General features: G+C 50.9%; 1 protein-coding gene across 1 annotated transcript in view; it reads right to left on the reverse strand.

The window, feature by feature from the left end:
- The window catches only part of Fmod (fibromodulin), an 11,345-nt gene extending 1,434 nt beyond the window's left edge, over positions 1-9,911 (reverse strand). The window contains exons 1-3 of the mRNA XM_059280601.1: positions 9,738-9,911; positions 5,995-6,980; positions 1-48 (exon numbers count right to left, since the gene is read on the reverse strand). The exon at positions 1-48 is cut by the window's left edge and continues 1,434 nt beyond it. Of these exons, the coding sequence (XP_059136584.1) occupies positions 1-48; positions 5,995-6,973 (1,027 nt within the window). The 5' untranslated portion in view covers positions 6,974-6,980; positions 9,738-9,911. The remainder of the gene's footprint in view (positions 49-5,994; positions 6,981-9,737) is intronic.
- Positions 9,912-15,234: the final 5,323 nt, after the last annotated feature.

A 15,234-nucleotide genomic window follows, 5' to 3' on the forward strand; every position in this document is an offset into this window, starting at 1 on the left:
AGAAGTTCATGACGTCCACCACCGTGCAGAAGCTGCTGATGGAGAACTCTGGCGGGACAAGAAGGGTGGGCGGGTGGGAGAGGCGCAGTTTAGGAGTCAGATACAAAATGGACTTAGAGGGCCCCCTTTGAATCCGCTGAAATAAAGAATAAAGACAGGGGTGGGGTGTGGGGAGGAAGAGACGGGGCTAGACCTGGAGTCAGGAGGATTGGCACTGTTGAGGACAGTGCTGGGAACACAACCGGTCCTGTTTCAGCTTCTGCAGCTCTGTCTCCTTCTCCCCTACCCCAACCTGTATTTTGCTCCATTGACCTCCCAATATCCTTGGGTGTCCTTCCCACCAAGCCTTGTTTTTTGTTTTTTTGTTTTTTCCTGTGTGTGGGCAGCAGGGGGCGGCAGAGGGTAGGTGGCCACCACCGTCGCTGTGAAGGCTGGGCTGCGTCTGGGAGGAGGGCTTTGCTGATGGCAGTCTGCAAGGAGAACGCTCCGGAAACCGAGGGACACCGTTCTCGAATATTTCCTGCCGTTTTGCAGGTACATAAAGTGGTAGGAAGTGAAAGCGAGAAATCTTGTCTTTAGAGACGAGTGTCTGTATGCCTGAGCCTTCAGGAGGCTGGAAGGGGAAGGCAGGCTGGAAAACGCAGCGTTGCCGCAGGGCTCCAAAGTCAAATAAAAGGCCAAGCATGATGTCACAAGTCTTTTAGCCTAGGACTAGGGAGGCAGAGGCAAACAGATCTCTGTGAGTTCAAGGCCAGCCTGAACTACGCAGTGAGTTCCAGGACAGCTAGGGCTACATAGAAAGACCCTGTCTCAAAAAACATACTAAATAAAACAAAATCAAATAAATGATTCCCCCGCCTCTTGCATATGATTACATAGGCTTTTTTTTTTTTTTTTTTTTACTTTGGGGGACAGGATCTCATATAGTCCAGATCAGCCTCAAACTTACTCTGTAGCTAAGCATAGCCTTGAACTCCAGATGCTCCTGTCTCCTCCACATGCTGAGTGTGGGAATTACAGGCATGTACCACCTCACCTTGTGAGTGCTAACGACCGGTTAGTACATGAAAAAGGGGATCTATGTGCTCAGTCTACATTCTGAGATGTGGTTTGGTAAGAAGTTAGGGGTCTGTAAAGTTAGTAAGGCTGTAAGAAAGGAGGGTCCAAGCTAAATTGTGTAAAGCTATTTATTACTTAAGGTCCACCTGACCTAGGTGGTGTCTCCTTGTGGAATTTACCTTAAATCAGGAGACTAGCATGTGGTGGTCTGGACTGTTATTTCTGTTAGTTCTTGAAAGTGGCTAAGGGAGATATCTGATTCCAGTGCTGAAAGGGGAGAAACGGATGGGCTGGGGGGAAGGAAGCCTTTCCTGAGGCTGTTCTCCAAATACCTTGAATGTATATGTCCAGAGAGTGATCAGTCCACACTGTTAGCCCTTCTTAGGGAAAAATCAATTGGGAAAACTATGAAGGCACACATGACTTTCATAACCGAAGACAGCTGATATATAGCAAGCCAAATAACACCAAAAGCTCCTTGGAATTTGGCTTCCTCTGGAGGAATTCCTTGATCCCTCCAGGTAGTGATTTTGCCATAACCAGCTGAGTTCTTATAATATATATACATCCTGCGGCCCTTAGCAACCTTGTAGTCTGCCTCTTTTATTATTTTTCCTTTTCCAATTTCGCGTGTGTGTGTGTGTGTTGCGTGCATGTGTGTGTATCATGTTTACATGTATGTGAAACAGCTGTATATGTGTGCACATCTGTGTGTAAGTATATGGAGGCCCCAGGCAACTGTCAGGAATCCTCATCAACTGCCTATTTCACTGAGGTAAGGTCATTTAATCACACCCAGAGCTCCCTGGTGTGTCTACTCTTGGTAGGTAGCTAGCTGTCTTAAGTTGAGGATCATCTGTCTTTTGAGGCTAGAATCACAGGTGGGCTGTTAGCGCCACCGGGGTGCTGTTCCCGCTCCTGGAGCCCAGTCCCCAACTTTCCTCTTCCGCCCGCACTTGGTTCTATGGGCCCTGAATGTCCTTGGGTGTCCTTTCCACCAGACCTCATAGGTTCTGGGGGTCTGAACTCTGGACTTGGGGTGGAGGCAGAGCCATCCCCCCAGGACCTTGCTGCCTTTTCCTCTCAGAAGTCTCTGAGGACTCTTGTGGAGGAACCCCTAAGCCGTGAAACAGACGTCACAGTTCTGCTCTGTCGCAACATAAAACCTCCCACAGCTGTCTCTGTTGTCCTCTGGGATGAGTCAACCAGAGTCAACCACCTGTCTCCAGGCTACCATCAGTAACTTGAAAGGAAAAAAAAAAAAATCAAGATCCCAGTTAAAACTCCAAAAGAGACGGCGAAGTCCTCACTGGAGGCCATGAAGCCTGTCAGGGCTTCCTTCCACTTGGGTCCCCACGAGGCCACTCTTGTCATGCTCTGTGAACTGGGTTGGAATGAGGTGCCAGTGGGGTCTGGAGCGAACATCATATAATGCTGGCAGCTGCACCCCGGGTGCAGAGCGGGGCTGGCTTTGTCACACCAGAGACTTCCCGCATCTTGCAAAGGTGCCTGGAACTGTGGTCAGAAAGGAGCTGGGAGGAGCTAACCCACTTTTTAGAGACAACGGGGAGGGGGTTCCCCCCCCCCGGGGAGGTAGTCAGTGTGAAAATGAAGGTTCCCAAGGAAGAGGGAGCGGAAGGCTGAGGCCGAGGAAGAGCCTGGTTTTGAATGAACACCACCAGTTTTTAATCTCCATGAAGAGCTGACCAAGACAGGCTGGGGTGCTTTGACAAAACCACTTGGCCCTGCAGACAGATACAGAACTCAGACCTGGAGAATAATTAGGTTCTGGGAAGAGTGGGGTGCTGGAAAATAGTGGGTGCCTTTGAGGAGGGGTGGAAGATCTGGAATGCTTCTTGGTGTTTTCCCTCCGGTCCTCGGGAATAGATTTAGTGGGTATAGTCTAGAGGGGCGTTGGGTCGGTTATCTGTGTGGGGTGGGGGTAGGGGTGGGAGTGGGCCTAGGGAGAATGTGGTGGCTGAGCTTCTTTATCACTTCCAATTCTATTTGGGACTGAGATAAAAGTCCCAACCTGGACCTGCAGACTGCTAAAAATCCAAGTTCCCAGTTGTGGGCACACAAATGTGGGTCATATCTGTGAGCAACTAGACATAGCATTTAGATCAGATAATCACGGGGTTCTGAGAGCCACCCCCCCACACACTATCTTCCTCAAGCCCACAGTAGGTCAGGGCTTCTGTGAGGAGGCCCTGGCAGACATTTTTCCAGCCTAGATTAAATACTGACATAAGTCTTTCCAAATTCCAGTCCTGCCCTGCTCCACTGGACCCCACAGCTTCTGAATAACATTCCATGGCTCTGTCTCCTCACTCTCTCTCTCTGCTAGGTTGGAAAAACTGAGAGAGGCATTGGAAGGAAGCATGGGGGTGGGGGGTGGCTGCCTAGCTATTTGCTCACAGGCCTGGAGCTCCTCTTCTGTTAGCTCCCCCTCATAAATGCTCTTATCACACCTTAACCCCAACATGGTCTTGGGCTCCCAGTGCTGGAAGATCTCTTTCCTGGTTTCCTCAGTGTGTGTGGTGATCAAACTAGGGAACCAGATGAGTTGTTCCTTGTTCTCGGTCAGAAATGCCTGCCTTTGGGACCTCTGACAAAGGGCAGGCATCCCCAGGTCACCCCTTCCCTATGCTGGGTGAGCTGGGGAGGTGGTTTTTCTTTCATTATACCTCATGTCTCCATCCTGGAAATTCAGAAAACAAGTACCCATCCTGTACCCATCCACTCTAAAATGGGAACAAGAAGACAAGCTGACAACGTGCTACCCTGGATTCATTGCGAAGCCGCGTGCCCGCTCCTCTGGATCATGCGCTTTGCACACACTATTTACAATCCAGGAGTGATACGGCATGGGGGTTACTCCATTTATTAAGAAGAAGCTGGGAGAGAGACTAAATAATAACCAGGATAGGGAAGGAAGGGATTAGACCCAAACTGGGCACATAGGGAGCTGGGGTAGATACTGACATTTTCTAGGGGTTTGAACAGAGAGCTTCCTTGCAGGGCCTCAGGACAACTCACTGAATACTTTACTTTTGGATTAGCCTTTGGGAGAGGGATCACCTTGTATCTGACTGGATATGTCTGCATAAAGACAGAAGGGTGACGAGAGGCTGTGACAGCCTCTCCTTGCCACCTCTCTCTGATTGGATAGTCAGGCATTAGCTCATGTGCTCTTTCCCAGAGCTCCTTCCTGCCACATGTTCAGAGTTACACTTGGATGAGGTACAGCGTATAGTGTGACATTTCCTCTGTGACAGCTCTTGTGGATGCAGAGAAGGTGGTAGATGACTACAGGGTGGGACATAAAACTGTGAGAAAATGCCACACTCTGGTGGTATGTGATATCTTTAAGGGAGTGTAAATGACTCCCGCCGTCACCTTGGGACTCACAAGATTCCTCCCCAAAGAGAGAGACTTGAAGTAAAAACCAAGCTAGGGTGTACATAACGGTGCCCTGCAGTACAAATGTAAGGACCAGACAGACACCTTTCCCCTTCACAGGCCCACCACAACCTCCCCTGGTCCCTCTGAGAAAGACTGTCTGTCTGTTAACGTCTTGCTCAATGACTGATCTGCCCTCCTGAGAGGAGAGAGGGACGGGGGAGAGGCCAGGGCTGGGTCTCTCCTGTGCTTTGATGGCTCATTCCTTCTCAGCAGGCCAAAAGAACTTCACAGTCCTCTGCATGGTCACTTACAGGCCTCCCTTCCCCAGAGCAGAACACTGGGCTGCAGGGGGAGGGAGGCTAAATGCTGGCTCAGTCCCTTCCAGCTGAGATAAAGACATCAGAAGCCACCTGGGTAATGCAAGCGTGTTCTGAACATGAGGTCCTAACCAGAAGAGGCTGAAAGGCCACTAGGCACAGAAATTCATCTTTTAGCTCTCAGCCTCAGAGAGGTGGTCCTGCCTAGGCAGGGAAATTCTTACAAAACACAGACAGTCCTGTGCTCCACCCCGAAGGCTTCTGCATGGCCAGGCTCACGTTGTCTCAGGGAGGACATTTGCCTTGCCACCAGGGGCTCCTTGGACTCCAGCGAGAACCGGCAAGTCCCACATTCAGTTCTGGGAAGCTGCCCGTTTTTGTCCACCAACTGGTAGGTTTAGAAAACAAACACTCAAACCAGAAGACGAGGCTGTCAGGCAGGATTACCAGGGGCAACAGAGAGGTTGCATCTGCTGGTGATAATAAGGATGCTCAGAGACCTCGGCTTTTTAGTGCAACCTCCTCCTAAGGCAGGCCCCAGAAGATAACAAAGTGTCTTTTCCTTTAATATTCCTCTAGAACAGTGGTTCTTAACCTTCCTAATGCTACGACCCTTCAATACAATTCCTCATGTTGGGGTAACCCCCCCACCATAAACTTATTTTCATTGCTACTTCATAACTGTAATTTTGCTACTGTTACGAGTGTAATGTAAATATCTGTGTTTTCCGATGGTCTTAGGCGACCCCTGTGAAGGAGTCATTGGACCTCCAAAGGGGTTGTGACCCACAGGTTGAGAAGCACTAGTCTAGAGTCTCTCTAAACTCACCTCTCACTGCTCCTAACCTATGACCCATTCCTTTCAAACACGACTGTCCCTGGCTGTCCCCCACAGGTGACTTGTTAAGTGACCAGTTCTTCCTGACAATTCCCTGTGCGGATTGTTTCCATCCTGCCTCCCCACAGCCCCTGTGCTCACCCGGAAAGCTTTAGACTGAAGCTTGCTTCTCCTAAGAGTGGCCTTTGGTGCCAACCAGCTTCCTAGCGGCTCTCTTTCCTCTGCTGGAGGACCAGTGTGAGCCTGTCTGCAGGGTTTTTGGTGGCAAGAGTTTTGATTGACGGTTTGACTCCCTGTGATTATTATTATTTTGTTGTTGTTGTTGTTGTATTCCCATTAGCACTCGGTGAGTCCCCTCCCTTCCCCAGATCTCACCGTTGATCCTGTTGCCTTGGAGGTAGAGGTTCTCCAGGTTGGTGCTGACAGGAGGGATCTTCTGCAGCTGGTTATAGGACAAGTCGAGCTCGAGAATGCTGCTGGAATTGAAGGTGTTGGTAGCCAGGCCGTTGTTGGTGAGGCTGTTGTGTGACAGCCGCACGTACAACAGCTTGGGTGACCCCCGGAAGTAGCTGTCAGGGACGGTGTAGACGTTGTTGTGTTCTAGGTACAGCTGCTCCAGGGCGGAGGGCAGACCATCCGGCACCCTTCGGAGGTGGTTATAACTCAGATCTAGAAGGATCAGGGACCGGAGCCCCCTCATGGAACTTCCCACTTCCTGGATCTCGTTGTGGTGGAGGTACAATGCTGTGAGGTTCTCCAGGCCCTCTAGAGCGTTGTTGGGGACCCGTGAGATCTGGTTGTGGTCCAGGTGGAGCTCTCTCAGGGATCGAGGCAGCGGGCCGGGCATCCGGGTCAGGTTGTTGTGGTCTAGGTACAGCCTCTCCAGTTGCCTCAGCTTGGAGAAGACCTTCCTGCCTACCTTGTCACTGGTAATCTGGTTGCCATGGAGAGCAATCCAGAGCAGCCCAGTGGCATTGTCAAAGACACCTTCCTGGATGGCGGAGATCTGGTTATTCTGGAAGTAGACATACTTCATACGGGAGGGCACAAAGGGCAGGTACTTGAGGTTGCGGTTGTCACAGTACATGGCTGTGGGGAAGTTGGGTGGGCAGTCGCATTCTTGGGGACAGTCACGGGGCTCTGGAGGAGGATGTGCACCGTAGGCATAGGCGGGGCCTTCCTCCACTCCGTAGGGGTAAGGCTCAGAGGGCTCGTAGGGGTAAGGGTCGTAGGGGTCGTAGTAGGTGGACTGCTGGTTTCGGAGGTACTGGATCCACCAGTGAGAGTCTTCGTCATACTGGCCCTGGGTAAGTGAGCAGAGCCCTGCCAGCAGCAGGATGGAGGCCCACTGCATTTTGTCTCTGTAGAAAGGGAGAGAACAGAGCAAGCGTGGGCGTGAGTGGAGGTGCCGGAGGGGAGATGAGCGGCTCAGGGCGGCCATAGGCTCTGAGCTGTGCAGGTGACTCCTCCGCCCGCCGTGACTGGGCAGTCAAGCACGGGAGCTGCGCTTCCCCTCCCAGATGCCTCCTCCTACCGGCTCTACACACCCAGGGAGCTGGGCCTGGGTGTCTGGGAAAGGTCAGCGCCCTCGCTTCTGCTCAGGCAGCAACGAAGAGTCTGAGGTTAGGAAGGAACGTGAGAGGCGTGGGGCTGGTTTTGGGAAGGGGCGGGGCTACAGTTTAGGGAAGGGCAGGTCCTTCAAGTCCTTTAGCATCCTAAGGTTCTGTTGTTGAAACTGAGAAGTCCACAGCATCCCCTCCCCCAAGCTGTATACCTTCCTGTACCAGTAACAGTGGGATACTTTTGAGGTCTGAATTCCCGCCTAGTTTGGTCTCCCAGGGAAATCATTTCTGAGAGTCCAAGCACAAGAGTCTCCTGGTTCTTTCTGTATCCAGGATGCCTCCAGAATTGACTGAGGTGTGGAAAGGGAATAGCTGAGCTACTTCTGGAAGATTTTCTGGTCTCTCGGGCAGCCTGGGGGTTTCTGGTCCTGAGTGTGTGGGAGGGTGTGGTTCCCCTGTGGCCACCACAAGGTCTGGGCCATTCTCCAAAGCGCCATCGTCTGTGAGTCGTCTGGGTGAGAAAACGCACGGGTTAGCAGCTTGCGGCTGCGTGTGTACTCAGACTTGCAGACTTTCCAGACTGGGAACCCAGCATGGCTTTAGTGAGTGTCTTCTGGGCTGACTGCACTGTGTCTGCTTTTCTTTCCTGGGGTCCTCAAGACGGAAGGACTTAATACTCCTCTCACCCGCCATGGGGATTGCAATAGCTACATGAGAGGCAACTGAAATGGATTAGGGGCACTGAGATTTGGATAGAAATGGAAGCATAGCCAGGATTGGAAGTGGGATTTAGTATCCCCTTTTCTTTTTCTTTTTTTTTTGGGGGGGGGTGGGGGACACGAGTCTGTCTGCCCTGGCTGTCCTGGAACTCACTCTGTAGAGCAGGCTGGCCTGGAACTTCCAGAAATCTGCCTGCCTCTGCCTCCCCAGGGCTGGGGTTAAAGGCGTGCGCCACTGTGCCTGGTGCATCCTTTCTCCTCTTCTGAGCTCCCTCCTGCAGCTGACGTCACTTGTCTTTCCAGGCTCACTTACCACCCACGCTCCGAGGAGCCTGTCACCAAGACAGCAAGACAAGAACAAGGCACACAGGGGCCTCCAGGAGAAAGCCTGGAGATGTAGAAGATGGGAGACTGGGGTGTCATATCTGGCCTGGGGACCCTACCCAAGGTTCCTATGACAAGGGCTCTGAGTAGTCCCTGTGAGCAGGGGGACCTCTCAGAAAGGACAGAGATTGCTTGGAACCTCTCTTGGCCCAAGAGAGTTTCCTGTAGTGCTCTCACTGTTGGGCCATGCTGGGGTTGGCAATGTGGACAGGACAGGAGAGGAACTAAAAGATTCTCTATGAACTGATGAGAGGACCCCTGACTATGACACCTCAACTCCTCCATTTCTGGGCACTCTCCCTGCCAGGCCCCTCTGTTCCCTGAACACGGTTCCATTACGTCTTTTCATCCCTCCATCTCCTGGATGACTGGAATGGGCATCCTGGCTCATCCTGGGGCAGCCTCTGCCCTTGAACAAAGAGCCACAGTGTTTGTGAGGAGCAGACTCAACTGCCCACTGCCTAGGATGCTGGCTGGTCCCTGACTCAGGCCAGGAGAGAAGACGGATGAAGCGGCCCACTGCCAAGAGAGCATTTTTTCCAGGCACAGCTCTGGGCTGCTGCAGGACCGACCAAGGTGGTTGTTTAGAAAGGGCTGGCATACTATGCCTCTGTCTCCATCTCTCCCTCTTCCAGACTCTGCACTTTGGCAGAAGGGAGCTACCCTTCTTCTTCAAGACTCAGCTTTCCAGGGGGCTCCACGCCCAGCCACAGTGGCCTCCCTTCAGTGGCATGGCTGCTGGAAGGTCTTGGTGGCGGTGCAGGCCTGTCCTTGCCCCACCAGATCTAGAATGTTGCTTCAGGGTTGCATTCCCTTAAAGGGTTTCCTGTGCTAGAGACCTTCTGTCCAGTGTGAGGGCCCCAGGAGTGCTTCTCTCCGACTTGGAGATCCTGGCTCAAGAGCTACTATACTATCTCATTTCTTCACTCTAGGGAAATTCTCTCCTATCAGAGCTGAGGTCAAACTAAAAACCTTCTCCTAGGCTGAGTGGGAGACTATCCCATCCATGACTCCCTGGACACGGTCAATTCTTTATTCTCCCCCATCATCCCAAAAACATACACATTACACAAAACTAACCCCCTAACATTTGGGTACCATGCCTCTCTCTAAGAGATATCTGGGACATTCCAAGACTACCTTCCAAAGTGCCCTGAGCTCCAAGCACCTTGGGATTCATGGGTAGCAGGAGAGAGGCTCTTGCAATTTCCATCATGTTTTCATATCTATGAAATGGAGGTCCCTAACACCCACAGGGAGCTGTTAGGAGACAGGCAACATGCTGGAGCTCATGCCCCCTGCCATTGCCTCTCTTCGGCATCCCTGGGTGTCATGAACCAGGTGGGAGGAATAACCTATCTTTGCCTACTGTCTCCCCAGCCCTGCCCATCTCCTTTATTTCTTCTCATAGAATTACAAAGAACAAAATGTAACGTAATATGACCACACTTACCTCGGGTTGAACCGTTCAGAGTGACCCGGTCCTTCTGTCTGGCCTCCTTGGGTTGGAGAATGTGAGAGAGAGGAAGAGAGAGAGAGAGAGAGAGGAGTGAGTGCCTACGGAGAGTGTGCGAGTCTGTGCCAGGCCAGGGCCCGCCCCCAAATTCCTAATCAAATATCTTGAAGAGGGGCTGAGGAGCCTAAGCGGGCTTTTTCAGTTCTGCTGTACGGGAGGAGCTCACACTCAGCTCCACAAAGTTCTGTCTGCCCAACGCTGTAAAAACCACCTCTTTCCACTGATCTTCCCCGAAGCACTGGCAGCCTCAGGTCTCTTGCTGCTGAGTAAGTTAGCAAAGCCCCAGAAGTTATTTGTACAGTCTCTTGCGAAGTGCCTGGGTTTCTCATTAAGCTCATAAAGTGGACACAGGAGAGGGAGGGCTGGGGTTTGGAGAAGAAGCCCTTTAACTCCTTCAGCAACCCTGGTCCCCTCAGGGAGTCTGTGCTTGTCTTTCTCAGCTCGAACACCCCCGAGAGCCAGGTGTTGGACTAGTGCGTAAGAGCGCATGCTGGCTGGAGGACTTGCTCTGCCTCAGTGGATGGTGGGCACTTTCTGCCCCTAGAGCAAGTGGAAAGTCAGGGATTCTAACTATTGTTTTTACGCCCACTTTACAGATGTGGAATACCTAAGTCAGGGGAAGATGAAGGTGGAGAGACAGGCAGGCTCTAGACAGTGAGGAGGGTTTTAGACCACAGAAAAGATTTTAGCCTAAATGTTTAGGAACATGTTTTATGAAGGAGACTCACTAAGATCTGATATACATTAAAAAAGATTTTATTTGATTTCATGTGTATGAAGAGTATTTTTGCATGCATGTATGTTTGGGTACCACATGCATGCAATGCCCATGGAGGCCAGAAGAGGGCGTCAGACACCGGCCTCCCCTCCCAGAGCTGGAGATAGAGACAGTCGTGAGCTGCTATGGCAGTGCTGGGAATTGAACCTGTGTCCTCTGGAAGAGCAGCCAGTGCTCTTAACTCCTGTGCTATCTCTCTAGCCCTCTGATTTATCTTTTTTTTAATTTTTTTTCTTTTAATTCATAGGAGGCCCTGTTGTGTGGAGAAACAGCTGCCCAGCTAGGAGAGATAGGGTAGACTACTCTATAGAGAACTGAGAGGGCTCATGGACTGACCAGATGCACAAAGCTGGGGAAAATCAAGCGTGACTCCAGCATTTTAATTGGGTAGACAGCAGCACCACTGCCCAGTGCGGGTAGACAGCAGCACCACTGCCCAGTGCCGGAAGAGCAGAATTGGATGGAAAACTGAAGTTACACTTTGTGTATGCAAAGCTGGATTCCACTTAGGCATTCCGGTGAAGAGGCAGAGGGGCCGAGGAGTCTGAACTTGGAATTGAGAGGCTGGGGAAAGTCCTTGAGAACTGCGAGGACTGTGGCTCACACTGAGTCTACTTAGCTTAGATGACCCGTAGGTTTAAATGCTCTTTCCTCAAATAGCTGGCTCATGTCCACACCCCAAGAAATACCCTTTAATTTAAAGAAATACAAAGTGGGAAACTCTCAGAGGATTTGAATTTGGAAAGTTTAGAAGTGTCTGGGCAGATGGTACTTTCGGTTAGTGTGAGGCTGCCAGGAAGGGGCGTGTCCCCCACTCTGAAGCATCCGCTTTACATTTGTATCCTATTTAACGGCCATAGTGTTGTTTTGCCCTGGAAATAGGAACCCTGATGCAGAATGACTGGCCGGGAAGAGGCACAAAGAACAAGAGTGTCAAGTTCAGTCTACATGACTCCAAAGTGCACACACACTGTCTTAGTCAGGGTTTCTATTGCTGTGAAGAGACACCATGACCACAGCAACTCTTATAAAAAAAAACATTTAATTGGCATGGCTCGCTTACTCTTTCAGAGGTTCAGTCCATTTTCATTATGGATGGGTAGCATGGTGGCATGCAGGCAGACATGGTGCTGGAGAAGTAGCCGAGAGTCCTACATCTTGCAGGCAACAGGAAGTTGACTGAGACACTGGGCAGTATCCTGAGCATAGGAACCTCAAAGCCCACCCCCACAGTGACTCACTTCCTCCAACAAAGGGCGTATCCACTCCAACAAAGTCGCCTCCTAATAGTGCCACTCCCTATGAGATTGTGGGGGCCAATGACATTCAAACTGCCACGCCCACTTTTCTGTAACTCTAGACCAGAAGAGAGGCAGGGCAAAGGGGGTGCTGACCACTCTGTTGTCAGGGCTGGGCTTAAATAAGGTGACACTCAAGTAATGACAGCAGCCTGCTGTGCTGGAAGCAGGGGTGTGTAGGGATAAGAGGAGGCTAAGTGACAGGGGTTCCAGTCCCTACATGTACTTCATCTACATAAAGAGGAGCATCCATCCTGTGGCAGACATGGTCCTGAGTGATGGGGACATGGGAGCTTCAGTGTAATGCACGCCCACAATGAAGTGTGTTTGATCTTGTCGGTAAGACAGAATGGCATCAATGCGGGGAGGAAAATGTATAGACCATCTTCTAGTCAATGTGAGAAAGCAGTTCCTTCTCAGCAGCAGACATTGGTCTTGCCAACTGGGCTTGATGGACACTTCTTAGATGGTCCCAGATAGCTCTGGGAAATCTACCCACCAGGTACAGATGTTTATTTCATAAAATCCCAGCGTCCTACTAAAACTGCGTTTACTAACAATGAAGATCAGAAAGGGACCAAATATCAACGGGAATCCTTTCCAACAAAGCTCTACCAAAGAAGTGTCTGAGTGGTGAGCTTTGCCTGGCCTTTGCTCCCCCACCGGTGCTGAAGTGGCCTGGAGGAAGGTGGTCTGGAGGAGATGATTGTGAGGCAGAATTCCAGAGGACCATGCCTTGTTCTGACCCCAAGAGGCTCTAACCTCTTCTCTAACTGACACTCTGCTCCTCCGGTTCTCAGATCTAGGACCTCAGAACTTGTCCTCTGCACGGGAAGCTAAGTACAGCACACAGATGCCCCTGGCATGCAGAGAGACTCCACATGTGAGGAGGGTCCAGGTTAGACAGAAATGTTTTCTGGAAGGTGTTGAGCCAACACTGTCCAGTTACTGCAAATTCAAGAGATGGCCATAATAGTCACTCAGTGTCTCCTGTCCCTAGCTGGACATAGGCGCTTAGTAGGCATTCAGTTAATCAGAACTGAATTTTGGACTCCCCACAGAGTGTCTTCAGTAATGAATCCTGGGTGGAGTAACCAGTACCAGCTAGGCCAGGAAAACTCTTGTCCTTCAAGCCAATTAGATTTTCCAGGGGTGTAGACCACTGTCATATCCTTCCTCCCCAGAAAAGGTCAGGTTAAGCCACAGTCACCAGGCGAGGCTGATTGCTTCTGATGTTGGACCAACCCGTCTGGGAGGGATGAAGTTACTTCTGACTCAAATCCCACCAGTACAGAGGTGGGTGGCTTCAAGCCCCCGTCTTTAACCCCAAGGGACCTGTGTTTATGACCTAGCCTTTGATCCCAGACAGTCCAGAAATGGAGGAAAGACCAAAAGTCCACTCAAGTGAGATTTTTGACTTAAGGAGGTCAGTAAAAAGATGGCCATGCTAAAACAATCCAGGCCTTCTGGCCTATCCTGAAGTTCCCGACGCCAGAGAGGGAATTTAACTAGTCTGATATTTCAGTGGAAAGTCTTAGCTACAATGATACCAACAATAATGGTGCCCCAATGTTTCCAAGAGAGACGTTTTCTCTATCCCCTTGGCACCGAGGGCTCATTAGGAACCTTCCCTACAATCTGCTCTTTCCAGAAGGATGAGACCATTAAGATGTTGACTCTGTGGAAAGACTTGCTTTTCTTCAACTGGAAGAGGAGCAAGACCTCAAGTCCTAAGTCCTAGGAGACGCACTGATAGCTCCAGAAATCCTTCTACCGATCTGTATAAGAAGCAAGAGGGGCCTCAGGCTGTGGCACCAGGGATCACTGAGGGGTTATGAGCTTTCCTTTGCTTCCATCAGCTACTGCTGACATGGAGGAGTTGTAAGGTATGGCAGCAGGCCCCAGGTGGCTTGAGGGCAATGGACTCCTGGCCAGTGCCCCATGATTCTCTTCCCTGGCCAAGGCACCAAGTGGTGGGCATGGGTCGGAGAACACCTATGAGTTCCATCAGCTTAGCAAAGCCACCTGCTGAGTGATGGGCTAGCTAGGATCTCTTGGAGCTGAGCCTACCCTGGCTTCCAGAGGATCAGACCACACTACTGAGCAGACAGCCTACTATCTTGTGGCTTTACTTTCGCCCTTGAGAAACTCCATTACCAACAGCTCACACCACCTTGTGAGGTCACCGAGAATTGAGTTGCCGCTCATGGATTCAGGGTGGGAGGGTGTGCAGAGTCGGGGGATTTTCTGAAGCTCTATATGCAGTAAGTATCCAAGCTAAGGCCACGCAAGAAGCCTCTGAAACTGTCCCCAGTGGGTGTTGTCTGTCCTTGGCTGGTGTCAGTCCAAGTTCACCTGCTTGGAAACCCAAGAACATTGCAAGTCTTTGACATAGAGATCCTTGTGTTCGAGGAACCCAACTATCCTCTTCCTGATTGTAGGGTGATTTCAGGACACCTCGGAGCTCTGGAGTTTTTCTGGGAGAATTTCTCTAAGCATCACTTCAGATGCACCAGGATGCTGCCAGTGAGTGGTGCCATCCATATCCCCCTCCTGGAGCTAACTGTAGAATCCCAAGTTTTAGAGATGACTGACACCAAAAACCTCTGGTTGCTGTTCAGTCCTGTCTTAGTTAGAGTTTTATTGCTGTGACAAAACACCATGACCAAAAGGCAAGTTGGGAGAAAAGGGTTTATTCAGCTTACACTTCCACAGCACTGTTCATCGTTGAAGGAAGTCAGGATAGGAACTCAAACAGGGCAGGAATCTGGAGGCAGGAGCTGATGCAGAGGCCGTGGAGGGCTGCTGCTTATTGGCTTGCTTCCCCTGGATTGCTCAGCCTGCTTTCTTATGGAACCCAGGACCACTGGCCCAGGGATGGTACCACCCACAATGGGCTGGGTCCTCCCCTATCCATCGCTAATAAAAAAAATGCCTTATAGCTGTATCTTATAGAAGCATTTTCTCAACTGACGTTCCCTTGTTTCAGATGATGCTAGTTTGTCAAGTTGGCATAAGACTGGCCAGCAGAAGTCCACATCAGCAGGAGCAGTCACATGCACATCCAACACGTGCTGAAGCTGTTGGGGCAGGAGGTAGGTGGTCTCCTGGATGAAGTGGGAGCAGATGTTGCATACCATACATGAGAGACAAGAGGGTACCCAGCTTCATAGTACATTTGAATTGGACCCTGGGCAGCAGCTAAGAAGCATCCCACATTGCTGTAACCTGTAGGCTTGGAAGTCCTACAGCTACAGGGAAGTGATGCAGGCCAGTGTGGACCCATACCTGTTCCCTGGAGTCTCTGTTGTGAGTGCCTTGTCCATTGAGGGGCTTCAGTAACATGTCCCCAGAGGAA

This window comes from Peromyscus eremicus, chromosome 15 (genome assembly GCF_949786415.1).
Source record: "Peromyscus eremicus chromosome 15, PerEre_H2_v1, whole genome shotgun sequence".
NCBI classification, from domain to species: Eukaryota; Metazoa; Chordata; class Mammalia; order Rodentia; family Cricetidae; genus Peromyscus; species Peromyscus eremicus.